General features: G+C 34.0%; 1 protein-coding gene across 1 annotated transcript; it reads left to right on the top strand.

Annotated features, from left to right (window-relative positions):
- Positions 1-1,235: 1,235 nt before the first annotated feature.
- On the top strand, positions 1,236-10,775 carry LOC123557991 (C-type lectin-like). Its single transcript, XM_053544786.1, has 3 exons — positions 1,236-1,341; positions 1,999-2,178; positions 10,654-10,775. The coding sequence occupies exons 1-3, from the start codon at positions 1,236-1,238 to the stop codon at positions 10,773-10,775; spliced, it is 408 nt and encodes a 135-aa protein (XP_053400761.1).
- The last annotated feature ends 6,680 nt before the right edge of the window (positions 10,776-17,455 follow it).

The raw sequence follows: 17,455 nt of genomic DNA on the forward strand, positions 1-17,455 counted from the left end.
TACTAAGTAACTTTTGTTTATACTTCTACAGATGCAAATACTCTTTTTGAAAGTAATACCAAAATGACAAGTATGAGTCAACAATGAAACAAAAACAGAAAGCTGATTACGTAAGACATGGGAATGCCACTAACTGGGGGAAAATTGAGGATATTATCCTATCATCCATTTAGAACTAGTATACCTATAAGAGTACCTGGCCTTTTGTAATACCTGTCAATTTCATTTCTAGTACCATTTACTTTATGGCATGAACAAAATAAGGTCAGATTCTGAATATTGAATAAAGTCATTCTATGTTTTTAGACAAAAAATACCAGTACATGTATATGATTTACATACCTTCTTATACATCGTTATTGAGCCCGGCCGGGGCAGTGAGTTCGATCCCCTGGCAGGGCATATGTTCTCCGTGACAATTTGATAAAAGTCAGTGTGACCACCTCCACCTCTGATTCATATAGGCAAGTTGGCAGTTACTTGCGCGGAACGGGATTGTACTGGTACAGAATCCAGGAGCACTGATTAGGTTAACTGCCTGCCGTAAATGATTAAAATACTGTTGAAAAACAGCGTTAAACCCAAAGCAAACAAACAAATATAGGTTGTTCTATTTAACAGCGATGAATAAATTACCTTATTTACTCATTTATTGAAATGGTAACTTAAGACGTACTTGAGCAAAGTGTAAATCAAAGCCAAGTGATGTAGTAAATATTCCTAAAATATACGACAACTAATAAGCCAGTCTGTCGTAAAGACTACTCTCTCCTTATCTCCGTTTCTACAATATTTCATTTATTGGATTTACATTTTATTAAACGTAGACAAGGCAGTCACGATGTTTCTCGTTGTTTTTTTTTTTCTCTTTTTCTTTTTTGGTTGTAGAACATTCTATCGTTCTTAGTAATTGTGTTTCATATATAATATATATATAAGCATGTTGGATTATGTACATCTTAGCAATTTAAGCATGAAACATTAATCTTTGTTTGTTTAATAATTTTAAAGAAAAATCTGTCGCTATTTCTTTGCCATAGATAATAATATTATTAATCATAATATATAACTTAAAAAATATGTTCCTTTATAATTCAAGGCTCAATAATAAATGAAATAAAAAAGAAAGGCTTCGAGTAACGGCATCATGTGGTGTTCATTGGTTCTGTTTGGAGTTATAATTGGGATCGTTTATACTTGTAAGTGTTACATATATATTTTTAGCCAAGATAACAATGGCTGATGAACAATCTGAGGATAATAAATGGTTTCTGTTACAGTCCGAATCCGGTCTTATCCAAATGTATGCAACTTGTATTCTAATGCCTCGAGTTTATAAACGTAGGCAGACAGTATAAACACGCTGTTTCTCCATGATGTACTTAATGTAGGGCAGACAAACGCAAATATTCTTCTTTTAAAGCTAGGTGTCTTTTCGTAATTGTTGCGGGTAAACTGGCTTTATGTGTTGGAGTTGGCTATACTTTATCTTTGAGTAACCCCTTCCAGTATTCGGTAAAACTTAAAGATCAGCCCAGAAATTACACATTTTACTAAAAGGATTGTTTTTGTCTTTTTTATGTGTTTGTATTATTATATAATAAGGATTTTGGTTGTTTGGCGGTCGGAACGACCAGAAAACCTGTAGGGCAGATGCGTGAAAGATTTACCGACAGTAATGGAGGAAGACCGGAGACCTTGAATTTAAGCATGATATATAACGAACAATATATGTATATATCAATAAGCCGACATGCATAAACATATGTAATTTTCTCCTTCTCTTCATGAGAGATTTGAATAATACGAGAGTTCTCGAGACAATAATTTTATTTCTTTCTGATCTTAGACCGAAAAGCTTATACTTTCTTGCCAGTTCTTGTAAAATGTACTAACTGAACTTTTGTTGATGTGAATTATAATTAATTACCAACAACAGCATGAGAGATAAAACTTTTATTCAATACATAATATAGCTGATTTGTATTATGTATTCAGGTGCAATTTGCCCATCTTCGTATTATTCTTCTAATGGACGATGTTATAGATACTTCTCTACTAAACGTTCCTGGGGAGATGCAAGAGCTCAATGCAGGTCAATGTACAGTGGAGACTTGCTTAGTGTCACATCTTCTCTGAAATATAATGTATGGTATCACACTGAACAGACTGAAGACGGTAAGCTATATGAAATTGTTCGTTCTTAATAATTTTTGCATGGTTATTACTCTAATATCTCTATGATACCCGAGGGTATTGGTGGTATGCCCTATCCTTGTATGTTAGTCCATCTTGCACACCAATTTTATCCTATAACTGTAAAAGTTATAGATATTTTACAGTAAAGTAAATACAGTATTAAAATCACTTATAAGAATACTTCGAAAAGTTTATGAAATAAACAAATCTAAAAACATGATGTTCCAATCCACGCCATTACACACGTGTTCATTAATAATTGCTGTCGATCATGGGGGTTTCTATTGGTAAAGGACCATGTATGATAAAGCACAGTTTTAGCCCCTCAATTTCGAGGAAAATTAAAGTAAAAATACAACTGAACGATATGAATTATTTGCACTCTTGCATTTTTTGAAAGAAAAATGTATCAGTTTTGCATTATAAGTCATGATTCATGGTCTAGTTTCATGTCATCAACACAGATATTGTACATTTTTAGACATTTTCATGCCATTTATCACAAAAGTACGACACGAGCGCAGGGGAGAACAATTTTAGACTTTGAACAAATACGGTATTTTGTCGGAACATTTTACTCTAGAAATAGCCATATAAAGGGACGAAACTCTTGATTTACTTGAAGAGCTTGGCGTAAAGGTAAATAAAAACATGTTGTAACGTCATACGGAAGTGATTTCGTTTGCTTGAACTATAGATTTTTCGCAAATTACAGGATAATTAGACCTTTTGACAGTACTTGCATAGCATTCTGAGGCATCGCCACAGTGGCGGCCATTTTACTCAAAAAAGTTTACATACAAATTTTCATAAAAAAAGATGACTAAGTGGTAACGATAATGTCAATAATTTTATCATAATTATGTTCTAAATATTGTATGTTCTAAATATCAATTTGAACATATACCAGTAAAAGAATGTTCATTTCACTACCTGTAGTATGCCTTTATTCGATATTTTTCTCTGGCCAAAATGGCAAAATTTTACAATTTTACAGAAGTCAAACTCCATATATATTCAATATAATTTATGTCAAAAATAATTACAGCCAATTCTAAAGCATACCGTGAAGATCTAATTCTTAGGAAATCATTTTGAAAATGTTACCGAGAGTCTGAATCAAACACCATCAGTTTATCCAATTTGTTTTATCAGTTTACACATAATTTACATATAAGGTGATGTTCATTGAAAAACTGTCTTATCTCACGATTTAATCGAGAGAGTTAGTATAATGTTGCGATAAACAATCGATGTGTACCAGTTTACCCGGCTAGCTGTTGTCAGTAATGCATGTACAAACAACATTTTAAATTAAATTTACGTGGGATTGTCTTTTTGCGCAATAACCAGGAACAATTTCGACAAAAACTCTTTACGATTTTTTATTCTATACCTATTTTATCTATCCATCCGCAAACATTCATTTGAAACACGTGACCGTACAATATATTTCGGTATTTGGATGCACGTGCGTACAAAAATCCTGTATTTTCTGTATTTGGACGCACGCGCGTACAAAAATCCTGTATTTTCTGTATTTGGACGGTTCAACAGTCCTATGTTACACATACGATAAAGATCGAAACGCGTGAAAATGTTCCGAATGTAAATCGGATGAAGTAGGCGCTCTATGTACAGAGTTTGATTATGCGTCTTGAAATCTGGATTTAATTTGATTTTTTGTTGTTTACAACACACAAAAACGATTCAAGGGATAACAATGCTATCTGATTTAGATATTATAACGTTCGTTAATAATAAAAAAACTTAAAAATACAGTGAAAAGGATCATCAGATGTTGGAATATTTGAAACGTCGCTTAAAGAAGCCGTTCCGGACGAAACCTAGAAATTGGTATCAGCCCTGACTGTCTGAATAGCTACCTCAGCAGTTTTTATTTAACGGTTAAGAAACAAAATGGAGAAGATTATGAATGGCAACGGACGGGCGGTCAGCATCCAAAACATGTCTGCTCTATATTTCAGTTTTCGTCGGATCTTCACCAAACTTGCTGACAATGTTTGTGGGCATTATATCTCGGTCAATTTCGATAACCAGCCGAATTGTACCAGGCACATTTTGATTATAGTCCTTGAATTACTCGAAAAACGGGAATTTAGCCTTGTCCGCTCTTTTAAGTCGAACAGTTTTCATCCGATCTTCACCAAACTTGCTGACAATGTTTGTGTGCATAATATCTCAGCCAAGTGTTATTACCAACCAAATTGCCAAATGGCTGTTGTAGGGAGGTTGCACCATATACTTTTTTAATGATGATACGCAGAAAAAACAACATTCAATGAATTACGTATATTACGTATGGAGTGAAATAAATATAGAATAAAAAGGTTATTTTAGGTCTAACATTGTTCTGTATATTATATATTTGCACTCATACCAAGCTGGGAAAAACTAGAAAAGGCAGGAATACAGTATTCAGTGAAACATTTTTAATCTAAACTATTATTATAGTAAGATAAAATAGATATAGAATGAAAAGGTATCAGCCCTCATGTGCTTCTATGTTGATGATAAATCTAACAATTGTTAAGGTTTTAGTGCAATTTGCAAGAGAAAAATATTCGGCCTGAATATATGAACTGCTACTGAGTTGTGACTGTGGCGATGTCTTAAGAAGTTGTCATTATTATATACCTATAATCCTCGAGTTATTTAATTGCTGTTTGCCCGTCATACAATATTATTACTTAATAAGTCGGTGGAAATCTTTCGTCAAACTCGTCCAAGAAAATGATGTCATCATCTTCAGTAATTGCCTCATTCTAGAAGAGTATATTCACAATTTGCGATTCTGTAACATGGTAAATTTAAAAAAATAATTTACAGCAATTAACACTATTTATGCACGATGTGCGGTTGTCGGGCGTAATAATTTAACGAGGGTATTATTTGAACCGATTGTATAAGTAGTCTTAAAATACGGTTTTGCTATAAATTATTTCGATTTGAATATGCCCTTAATAAAAAAACATTAGATACAATATAGTAGCGCTCTTTCTTTGGCGCAACAAAAACCGGTACTTACTTTACACAAGGAATGAACTTGTAATATATGTATAATATATTTCGGGCGTAACAGTCTAAACAAAAATAAATAATATCATAAATAATCAAGTTGTGTCAGCAACAATTACAAATTAGACTTTTAATGATTATTTAACTAGGTTACTCCCAAAAACCTCTTCTAACTTTTTGTATCAGGAAATAAGATATTAAGATATTTTACGATTGCAATGCCTCAAGAGCCAATGCGTGATTTAAAAGTTCCTTGTTCCGTTCAAGGGAAAACTATCATCCCTATTGACCTTAAATGATATTTAAGATTCAGTATAAGCAATAAACAAATGAGTTTCTCAAGATATTTTTCACATATCGAGAACAATTCACTAAAGTTGGATGTCTTCTTTTGAAAAATTCGTGGTAACGGCTTTTAAACACAATGCATCTCGAGTGATGGCGTCCTATCCCTATTTAAAATGTCCGTACGGACTAATTGTCTTAAACAATGACAAAAATAGTACAACAAGGAAGACAAGTGTAGTATTCTAAGAAGAAGAAACTTAAATAATAATTAAATAATTATACCTAAAAATAAGTTAAAATACTTTTGCGTTGGGATGGGAATAAACATTTTAGCACAATCTTTTAGACATCATAATTATCGATTATAGATTATCGAAATCCTGAATAATAGATTAAAAATCAATACAATCCTGGTGGGATTTAATGTATGTCATTAGCATCAAGGCCAGATATCCAGTTAGAAAAGCCTTTCAGCATAAAACAAAAATTCAAAACGCATGTATATATGAAACTTAATCTGATCTTAATTGATCTCATATTGTTTATATGTTAAATATTTCATAGTAAATTATTGAGTTAAAATGTATAATAGGCAGAAAAAAAATATATTTGGTACCTTGTTAATAATATTGTAAAGTTTTACTGTCTTATTTTTCATTTTATAAAACTAAACGGTATGTTTAATTATGTCTATTTTGAAAAGTTAAAATTGTTATGTAACATCTTGTTGTAATCCTCGGATTTGTGTTTTTAGCGAATTTGGGCTAAAGTAACATGAACTCCTTTCACATATTTGGCAAGTCCCGTTCTAACCGCTCATACAAACTATTTTCCGATACTATCTATCTTCCGATATTGACCAACTCTTTACAGGGACGTAGACACGTTCGTTCGCGTCAAGCCAAAAATAAGTGTTAGTAGACAATAATAGAAAATCGAGCCAAACAAAATGGAAAGGAGCATTTGTTAGTGATTAAGAAAAATAAAAACAGGGATGAAATGCAAGATTATGGCGAAGTATGTTCAATGTTGCAAACAGTGGCATTGAACTGCTCAAGGTTTGGAAGGAAGAGAATGTCAGATGGAAGATTATGCCACAGGCCTATAGTCCTGGGGTAAAAATAATATTCAAGGCAGTCAGTGGTTGCAGAGAGATTAATCTGAAAGACAGCTAATGTTAATGGCTTTATTGCCTTGTTTAGGGGATGAGATAATCTTCCATGGACAATGCATCCAGTTGATTTGAGAGTTTACACATTAGAGAGAGTCGGGTGTTAATGCGCCGGAGATCTTGCCTGCGCCATTTTAGAGTGTGTATCATGTCAGTGACAATGGAGTTGTGGCCAAAGTCAGACAAAGCCCAATGTGCTGACTGCCCGTCTTTGGGCCGCTTCTATTTTGGTCTATTTGGGTTTGTGTGCTTGGAGACAAGACTTCGGAACTATATTGCAGCTGTGGTCTGACGAGGGTCTGATATACCATTGAGTTTGATTTGCTTTTTTGGATGACCTATTTATATGTAGGTCCCACGAGATATCGTGTGAGATATCCACGACATTGTATAAATAAAAGAGGGATCAATATGCTAACACATAGAATTAACACTTCTCCCTATGTTTCAGCTGTAAAGAGATAGTAGCATTTCAGTATGTGTCTGCATCTTTCCGAGTCCGCACCTTGGTTTTGATACACTTTCTCTTGATGGATTTGTTTCAAATATAAAATACTTATTCCTCATCATCACCTACAGCATATGACACAAGGGTCATAACTCCCACACCAATGTTTTATGAATTACATGTATACCTATTTTACTTTGAATTTCATGTTCAACTTTTGATGCACTTTCACTCTTTCTCAGTTATTAATAAATGAATTTGATTTACAAGTACATAACTCTAGCAGCAATATTGCATTAATTATGCCTCCCTTATTCATAGAATTTAAGGGTAATTTCGAGGCGTTTTTACTATATCTCTTTTATTACAGAGAGCTTTTGATTCGAACTTAAAGTAGTTGTTCCATATCATAACTCACATCATATGACACAAGGGCTATAATCTAGCGCCAGCAATTAATGAATTATCTCTCCTTTTTATTTAATATTTCGGGTTAAAATTGTGTTGCATTTTCACTCTGCCTCAATTATTACTAAATGGATTTGATTCAAACTTAAAGTTGTTGTTCCACATCATCACCCACATCATATGACACAAGGTGTATCACTCTTACACCAATATTTCATGTATTATGCCCATAATATGTGTTTAGAACTATGCTTATTTATTGTTTTGATACTCTTTATCTCTCTTATTATTTAATACTTTTAACACAGACTTAAACTATTGTTCAATATCTTAATCCAAACTGGAGTTATTAAACTCTCCTGTGACAGCTCAAGCTTCCTCAGATGTGCCCAGTTTAAATATCCAGCTTCAAATAGTTGAGCGCGCTGTCTCCTGTGACAGCTCTTGTTGATGTCTTTTCGATTACTTTCTTGTGTCCACCGAGAGGCATATTTAGTGTTTGAAGTATTGTGTACGCTACTCGTATAGTTTCCACCTAATTAAAATGAAACTTGGTATGCATTATGAAAATGCAGTTTAGTTTTGTGTCTGAATATTAGTTTTAGCTTATCAGCTTACAAGAGCATGTAGTGTAAGGATCAGTGGGTGTCAGTCCGTATTTTGTTTTTAAAAAACACCATTCTGTCAAAAACACTACGCCAATTTCAACTAAAGTTTACAGGAATGTTCCTTGTGTGGTTTCTACTGAGATTCCTTGAAATCATGCTCAATTCTGGTTCCTGTTGCAACCGAAAGGAATTAACTCAGGAACCAAAGGCTTCATTTAAAAAAATTTTTACAGAAATGTTCCTTTGGTGACTCTCTGCCGACTTTAGATCATTTTGGTCCTATAACAAGTTTAGGGCTGGTTTTCCTTCATGTCTTTATGGAAGAGTTTTCAAATTTTATCCCTTATCATCTCAAATTGCTGGTTCGATTTCAAAATAATTTGACAGTGTTCCTTGACCATGTACCCAATTCCTTTAAGCCAAGTTGGTTTGTTAAAAAGCGTGGCTGCTTAAGAATGGTCCTAGTTTTCTGTGTATGACTAAGGACAATTTTAATACCGTCCCGTCTGTTTTTTTTTTTTTTGTTTTTGTTTTTTTTTTTTAACTTTTTTAAATTGTCTCTCTTAGTACCATATGTTATTCCCCACACATACACCATACCTGTCCATATATATTTAGTGGAAATTTTTACAACCATCTTGTCAGAGAAGGGTTTCGCCCTATATCAAAAATTGTCAAGTAAGCAGTGTATATCAGGTGAGAATATTGTCCTCTTGTTTTTTTTATTTTAACTCCACAGAGTCCATATGACACCAACACATTTGTCTTACTATAGTTTACCTATAGAAGTTTCCTTTTAATATCTCAAACCAAACCTGAGGAATTGAGGAGAAATAATGGATGCTTTTAAAAAATCGATGCATAAAACATCAATCTGTGTTACCATGGTAACAAGTAATTAAATTTGTAGCATTGACAAGTTCTAAACTTACAAAATAAGATAAACTAGATATAAAACAATAAACATTTCTTGATGTGTTTTAAGGGTTATCTCCCTTTATAATTTTTTTTATTCAAGTATTATAATGTGTATTAAATGCCAAAATGAATTGCACACTGTATTAGTAATGAATTATTAGGTAATTTAAGTAAATAATAACTTCAGTATGACACTTTTGAAGCATACCCACTCATAAACCAAATATTCATGTATATACTATAAATAAATCAGTATTTTTGTTTTAAAGATACTGACTTTATTCAGATATTTGGCAACTAAATCTGGGAAACAGATATATCTTATAATATAATGATGCATTTAAAAACAAAATTAGATCGGGGGCCCAAAACACCTCTTATCATACATGGTCCTTTTCATTAACCCATCGCCTCGAATGTTCCATAGTAATTCGTCGCACGCTTCAAATTCAAAAAGATATGAGAAGCTGGAAGTGATACTAGTGATGCTATTTAAATTTGCGGACAATATGAAGTTTTACCTACTTGCTATAGTAAAACATTATCCCAATACCGTCTCTTTTATGCAAAAAGGCACGACAGTTTTATTCCCCCCACCCCCGTGTCAAAGTCAAAGACCCAGGAGGCATATAGCATTTGAGCTGTACGTCTGTCACACTTTCTAGTGTTCTCAGCCGCCTTCGCACATTTGAATCCAGTTCAAATGAAACTTGATTTACATCATCAACATGAATTGGACATATGCATATTTTCGGGACTTTCTTGTGCGATTATAATTTGTGTTGAGTAATGTCCCTTTTTAAACATAGCCTTATTACAAATACATATGTACCTTGTGTACTCAACTCTAGATCCATTTTAACGAAACGTGGAATACGTCATCAGTTTGTAGTTGACATGCGCATATTGTCCAGTTATTTGTGTTATGTTACAATTACACATGTACCTTGTGTTCTCAGAGCTTCCTAGAATTTGCGTCCAATTAAGATGAAACTCAGTATACGTCATCAACATGAAATGACATGCCCCTTATTGACGGGGCTTTTATGCCTGACTATTTGTTTTAGAGTCATGACCCTTTTCAAAACTTTGAACTATTACAACTACATCAGAACGTTGTGTACTGAATATTCCTCCTACAGAGTCAATCTTATCCAAACGAAACTTTGTATACATCATGAAATTGATGCCCTTTGATTTATTTTAGAGTTATGACCTGATGGACTTTGAAATATTACAACTACAGCAGAACATTTTATACTCAATTGTATAGTTTCCATTCAGTTAAAATGAAATTTGTAAGCGTTATAAACATGAAGTGGACATGCGCATATCATGAAGATCTTCTTGTCTGATTATATTTTCTGGAATTGCGGCTATGTTGTGGACTTAATTCATTAATTATTTCATCAAACACTTTAGTTAAAATGACGACATTCTTGTTTCTTAATACAATGAATATTAGCCATCAAAACGGGAGAAATTAGATTCTTCGGGGAACTTGTTTGAATGATATATGACATAGAAATAATTAAAACTAATATATTAATGGACTAAAGTGTTATTTTATCTAGGAGAGTTGTTGGTTGGGGCAAATAGCGGATACACATGGTTGGACGGAACAGGAATACCATGGAGCTGGTATTTAGAGGGTGAACCGAATTCTGACAATGAAAATTGTGTAGAGGTAGGTTAATAGATATAAACTAGAAGCAGTGACGGTCTGGCTCAAAGTAGCACAAAATTTTTTGACTGGATCTGACCTTTGAAATTACTTACGCATCTGATTGGGTTTTTTTGTTGCTTCTCTAAAGATATTTACCTTAACTATTTCTATATCGCATTAGGCCATTGTTTTGCCAAACCCTTATTGTGCTGCTCACGATGTTCAGCATTCTGCAAAGGCTTAAAGAACATGTATTAAAAGTTTTTGATTTGCAAACGAACAGGAGATAATAAAGTTTAGGGAATTTTGTCCGCTTAATAATTGCGACATAAATAAATATATGGCAGACTGTGCATCTCTTTAAGACGTAAGTCATTAGTCTTATCGGACATCTCTACACTGACGACAACAATATAATTGACACTGTTCGTCGCAGGTATGGGCGTCTGGAGGTAGCCGTGGAACAGGTCTGAATGACGAAGAGTGTAAATATGAACAGGAGTATGCGTGTCAGGCCGACGGTCAGTAAAAAGTGTCTATTATTAAAGTTAGCTTTGTCAATCATAGTGCGAAGTTAATTGGCTTTGCATTTAAAAAATACATGTTCAAATGATCTGTCTAAGCATGTTATACCAATAGATGTATATTGTACCTTAATTGTGCTAATTTTAACGATAAAGTGTGTGTCTGACCATGATATCACTAAAATGCCGATTACAGAGATAACGTAACGCAAGAGGAGATTGTCTAGCGAGAATAAAATGAACATCAACAGCTTTAAACAAAATTGTTCTGGAAGATCAATATCTAGAATTTGCATATCCCTGAATGACCACAAAATGTACGTTTATCGTTTGCTTTTCTAGGATGTAACTGCTTTTAACTAGTGCTTATTGAAGAAATCTTTATTCATACAGAATGCTACTCGATTGCAAACTGTATTGAGGGCAGTAGATGTAGTTGGCAAAGTTCTTACTTTAGCAGGGATGTATGCGATGTATGTGATTCAGGCTATTACAGTGGTGGTCAAGGAAATGGATGTAAAGGTAGGTAGCCTAACCTTATTTACAGGACAATTTTCTTTTCAATGAAATGTTAAACTTTTTTCTTTATGCTGTATCATATTTCGGATAGGAAATATAGGGATAGGAAAAGATCTAAACTAAGCACCTGTAAATATATTCGAGGATGACTGTTCGCACCGTCTGAACAAAAAGTATGCAAATTCCTGCACTTATGAGTTTGAGAAAAAATCCGTGGTTTTGATCAATATAGTGATTAATTATTGGATTATTGTCACTCAGTGAACTTTTTAATCCTGCATGTTAAACTTGTTATTGTCCATTTATCTATTTATTTCCGATGTACCTCTGAATAATTATACAATTATAGTCCGTTTAAATGATATCTAATAACCTCCTCAATTGGAGGTCGTGGGTTTGATCCGTTATGCCAAATTTGAAAGACGTAAAAAAAACATCGCACTCATGAAGCTTTACCTTATAAGTATGTTGAAGCTTGAAACGGAGTTCGAATGAAGTTATAATATCGGTAAGATAGAAATAAATAAAACTTAATTCATACTGATGTTGTTTACGACTTTTTTAATCGAATGAATTACAATTTATTCATTAGTTCAGAAGGTAGAATGTAGGATTACCGTTAGGAAAGAAGGAAGTTCAAATACGGAAGTAGGAAGATTTCTTTTTAACAACTTCCTTTAGTTCTATATTTTGTACGACTATTTTGTCATTCTTTTAAATCAAACGGAGTTTTAAATACGTATAAAAAGGAAACATTCAAATACAATATATATATACAGTTTTGATAATATAAATTGAAACAGGGCTTATGCCGAGCTTGATGTCAGTTGTCCGTCATGCGTCTTCCGTCATGCGTCCGTCAACAATTTCTAAAAACAAATCTTCTTCAAAACTACTGGGCATATTTACACCACACTTCACAGGAATGATGCTTAGGTGGTCCCCGTTCAGAATTGCCCTTAGAATTATAACCCAGTCAGAACTGTGGTTGCCATGGCAACCGAAAAGAAAGTCTAGATTTCTCAAATATGTTGTACAAAAGATATTTAGGTGACTTTCTATCAAAATTACTTAATAAAATATGTAAGAAGATCCTTTGGAAGCAAGGAATGCAACCTAGAAGAATAATACAGACTTCGAGTCTGTTCATGAGAGGTAATGGAATGTGCAACACCTCTCACGCCTCCCTAGCACCTGCTTAAGCGGAACTCTTATACACATATGTTGAATGGATTCCATGATCCTATAGGACCAGAAAATCTTACAACATTAGCCATTCTGTTTCGTTAAGGGGACGGTGCTTATTTTATTCAATGACCATAATGTAAATTTAAAATAATTTACTTCAAAAGAAATGGGTAGATTTACATCAAACTTCACACAAATGATCCTTTGGTGGCACCCTTTCAAAAGTGCATGAAGAATTAAAATCCATTCCGAACTATGGATACCATGGATATCGAAAGGAAAATCATATATTTTATAGAAATGATCTCCAGGTGTTTTGGTGTTCTCCGTGACAATTTATTTATTTATTTTGTTGGGATAAAGTCGCACCGACACAATCATATGTGATAAGACGAGTTTCCAGCTTTGATGGTTGGGGAAGACCCCAGATGCCCCTCCGTGCATTATATCATCACAAGCGGGCACTTGGGTAGAACCACCGACTTTCCGTAAGTCAGCAGGACGGCTTTCTCACATAAAGAATTCAACGCCACATGACGATTTGATAAAATATTGTGTCTAAAATCGTTCGACCTTAACCCCTGATTTATGTGAGGAAGTTGGCTATTACTTGCGGAGAACAGGTTTGTACTGGTACAGAATCCATGAACACTGGTTAGGTTACACTACCACCGAAAGACTGTTAAAAACCGGCGTTAACCCAAAACAAACAAACAAATTATGCATTTGTTGAAAATGTGGCTGCCTTATTTATTTTTATTAATTTACAATATACATATACATGTATATTATTCTTGTTGTTATCTCATATAATTACCATACGTTTGAATATTTGGTTAGCATAGTAGGAAGTATTATTGAATTGATTGTTTTGGTTGCCTCCCTTTATGATTCGGACTTTTTGGGTGCATTTGATATGCTAGACGTGGTCTTTTTCTACCAGTCCAGTTATATGAATTCCCTATTTAGATTGAACGTTTTCAACACAAACTTAAAAGCTTTCTGGTACTTTAAAGGATAGTATGCTATAAAAGAATGTTTTGTCGACACGTTAAACCTGTTGAAACGATAGGTATTCTTTATTTTTTATGAAAAAAAAGTTTAGATTTAAGCTTACATAAATCGCTTTGAAATTACGTATATTTAAAAATGACTTTGTAATCCGCAGGCAGGCAGTTTAGCAGGGTAACAAGGCCACTTAAATTCATTCTATCGTATGATTTGTAACTAAATAAGTGTACATGCACGAACGCACGTAAATGATCATAGTTTTATATGTCCTGAAAAACGGACGTTGTATTTGATGACGCGTATGTGCGTCAGTCTGTCCGTCCGTCATAGTTCGTGTCCGGAGCATAACTAAACTACCATTCAAGGTACATGTATAAGATTTAAAGGATGCATAAACTTGGTGGTTAAAAGGTTTAAGTTCAAAGTAGCAAATAGAGCTCAAAGCTCAAAGCGGTCCCTCGTATTTCGTTTTGTAACTTAATTACTACACAAGGTTTAGACTTTATTTAGATGTATCGCATTTAAATGATTAAAACTATATATCTTTATAATCCAATATTTATATATTTAATAAACCATTAGGCCATCTATCCGCGAACGACTGATTTACATGATCACAAGATTTATTTACAATAGCCGAGAAACACATGCATGCAAGTAGGTTATATGATTATAAATTGTTGGCTATAATTCATCATATTAAATTGGTTTTGTTTTGCTTAATCATTGGATATAGTACTAATATAATCTACAGGAAACAGTAAATCTTACAGATTTTTGAAAACCATCCTGATGTAGTTTGGTTTAAACATGCTTACCTTGCAATTTATCATTTATGTTGTAATCTGGTCCGATAAATAATTTAAGGGTCATTATATAAATTATTCGTTATAAATAAATTCTATTTATCTAGGGTGAATACTTTTTCTTAAAAACTAGTCCAACGACCAGCCTGTCTGCTTAACTTAGAAACGATAGAGCATATCGTGAAGTCTGAGTACGATCCACGAAAGAGGCGTTTGCTCTCCCTGACGATTTGATAAAATACATTATGTTTGAAGTCATTCGTCCTCCAGTGAGAAAGTTGACAGTTACTTGCAAAGATCAGGTTCGATCTTCTCAGATGGTTCAGCACGACTTTTATGTCGTGTTATTGGTACTGTTTAGATTCTCAACATGACCATTTCGGCCTGGGTGGTTCCAATACTCCCGCTTTCATAGTCTTGGGTATTGTATAATCACCCCTTGGATATGGTGCCTGCTTTTTAATTTTGTCTTTTGACAGTTCCTGTGATACGCAGGTTCCATAACCTCAGATCCCCTTCCTAAATTCCAGTTTGTTTAGTTCTGCCCATTGTTTTCTCGTTTGGGGCAAACCCATTATTTTATCTGGGGACCAAACGCCGCTCTTCATGGAATTACACGCCTCAACATGTGTATCATTGAAAGTTCCATGTTCACCGCCGTTTGAATCTCTAAATTGCTTTTTGTACTTTTAGCATGTGTAAATGTTGAGTTCTGCTCAACCCGGGGCTAGAAGGCGTGGACGGTAGCATGCATTTCCACTACCGTCCATGAATAGGCTCAATCAAACCGAGCCTGCAACATTTTCGTTTTTGTCGTGTTGAGCGACCTGTGAAGTTTCCACTTTTTTTCTATTGAATTAGTACGGCATTAACATCCCCTCCTTCTCCCAATAAAAAGCAAACAAACAAAAACAACATCAAACAACCAAGAAATAGCTAATGGAATTTATGCTACACTTGGCGAAATTATTTCGACAATGTCATTTCAACTTATTTCAAGTTATTATATTTGTAAACTAGAGGAAAGCACAAAAAACCCTTAGAAAAGATTTCATGTATGTGCTTTTTCTTTCATTGTTTTGTTTGGAAAATAATAATCTTTTAGAAAATTGTTTAAAGCTTATGTACTAGACTTAAAAGTAAAGACACGGTATTTATTTTATTTGTCGTTTTTTAGCTCACATGAGCGAAAGGCTCATGGTGCGCTTTTGTGACCGCTAAATGTCCGACGTGCTTCGTGAGTGAGTGGGTTGGGTTTTACGGCGAATCGACACAAAATGGTCATATATCGCCAGTAAGAAGCCACATTGTAAACGCCAACTGTAAAGCATAAACATTTAATATGAAAAAATGTAAAACATACCTAAAAACATCCATGTAAAAATGTAAAGCACACTGCATAATGTAAAGCATATCTAAAATCAGTTATGTCAAAATGTATATACTATGTGCTAAAATATCAGCTTCAAACATAATAATATTGCTGAAGATGTAAATAAAAATATGAAATGTTAGATTTTGTGACAAATTCCTATCTGCTTAAAACGATAAAATATTTCCGACTGAAACGTTTTCAAATAACTCTTTTTAATGTTTGAACGTCATAATATGTACCGCGTTGTGTAGCAAAGTCCACACACTCGATAAAATAAATATAATAGTTAGTGGCGTTTGACATGCTACACATTCGAGTTGTTTTCTTCGTTCAAAAGAGGTCGTGCTTTCGTGTGTCATGTGTCCGTCAACATTTTCTTCTTCTTGAAAACGGCAGAATTATACCAAACTTCACAGGAATGATCCTTGGGTAGTCCCCTTACACAAAATTGTTGAAAGCATTTCATTCCAAGCAGTTCCCTGGTTGCCATGGCAACCGAAAGAAATTTTTTTTAAAAATCTTCTTTTCTAAAACCGCATTGCATAGAGCCTTGATATTTAGCAAGTGACATTATGTTATGATCCTCTGTTAAGATTTTTCAAATTGTGACTCTGGGGTGAAAAGACGCCCCGCGTCTGAGGTTACAAATTTTAAATAGACTTACAAAGGAAAAAAAAAATAAAAATCTTCTTGTCTAAAACCACAAGGCCTATGCCTTTGATATTTTGTATGTACCGTTGCCTTGTGGTCCTCTACCAAAATGGTTCAAATGATGACTCTGGGATGAAAAGAGGCATGCCCCGGGGGTCTCAAGTTTTACATAGACTTATATAGGATAAAAACTTAAAAAATCTTCTTGTCTGAAGCTTTAAAATTGATATTTGGTCAGTTGCCTTTCATAGTGTTTCTCTACCAAAATTGTTCAAATTATGTCCCTTGTGTGAAAAGAGGCCCTGCCTTGGGGGTACAAAGTTTATCATAAACTTAAATATCTTCTTGTCTGAAAGTTCAAGGCCTTTGATATTTGGTATGTAGCATTGCCTAGTGGATCTCTTACAAATTTGTTCAAATTATGCCACTGAGATGAAAAGATGCCCGGCCCTAGGGTCACTTGTTATAATTATGAGTTACACAAAAAATGATACTTCAAAAATTATCAGATCATATTTCAATGACTGTTTGATTATAATTACCTGTTGACCCCAAGCGATTAGGTGTCATTGATCATTGACTGTGACCTTGACCTATTGACTTACTTTCTTGTTTTTCAAGATACAGCCTTGAAAT

The sequence above is a fragment of the Mercenaria mercenaria genome, chromosome 5, assembly GCF_021730395.1.
Source record: "Mercenaria mercenaria strain notata chromosome 5, MADL_Memer_1, whole genome shotgun sequence".
Lineage (NCBI taxonomy): Eukaryota > Metazoa > Mollusca > Bivalvia > Venerida > Veneridae > Mercenaria > Mercenaria mercenaria.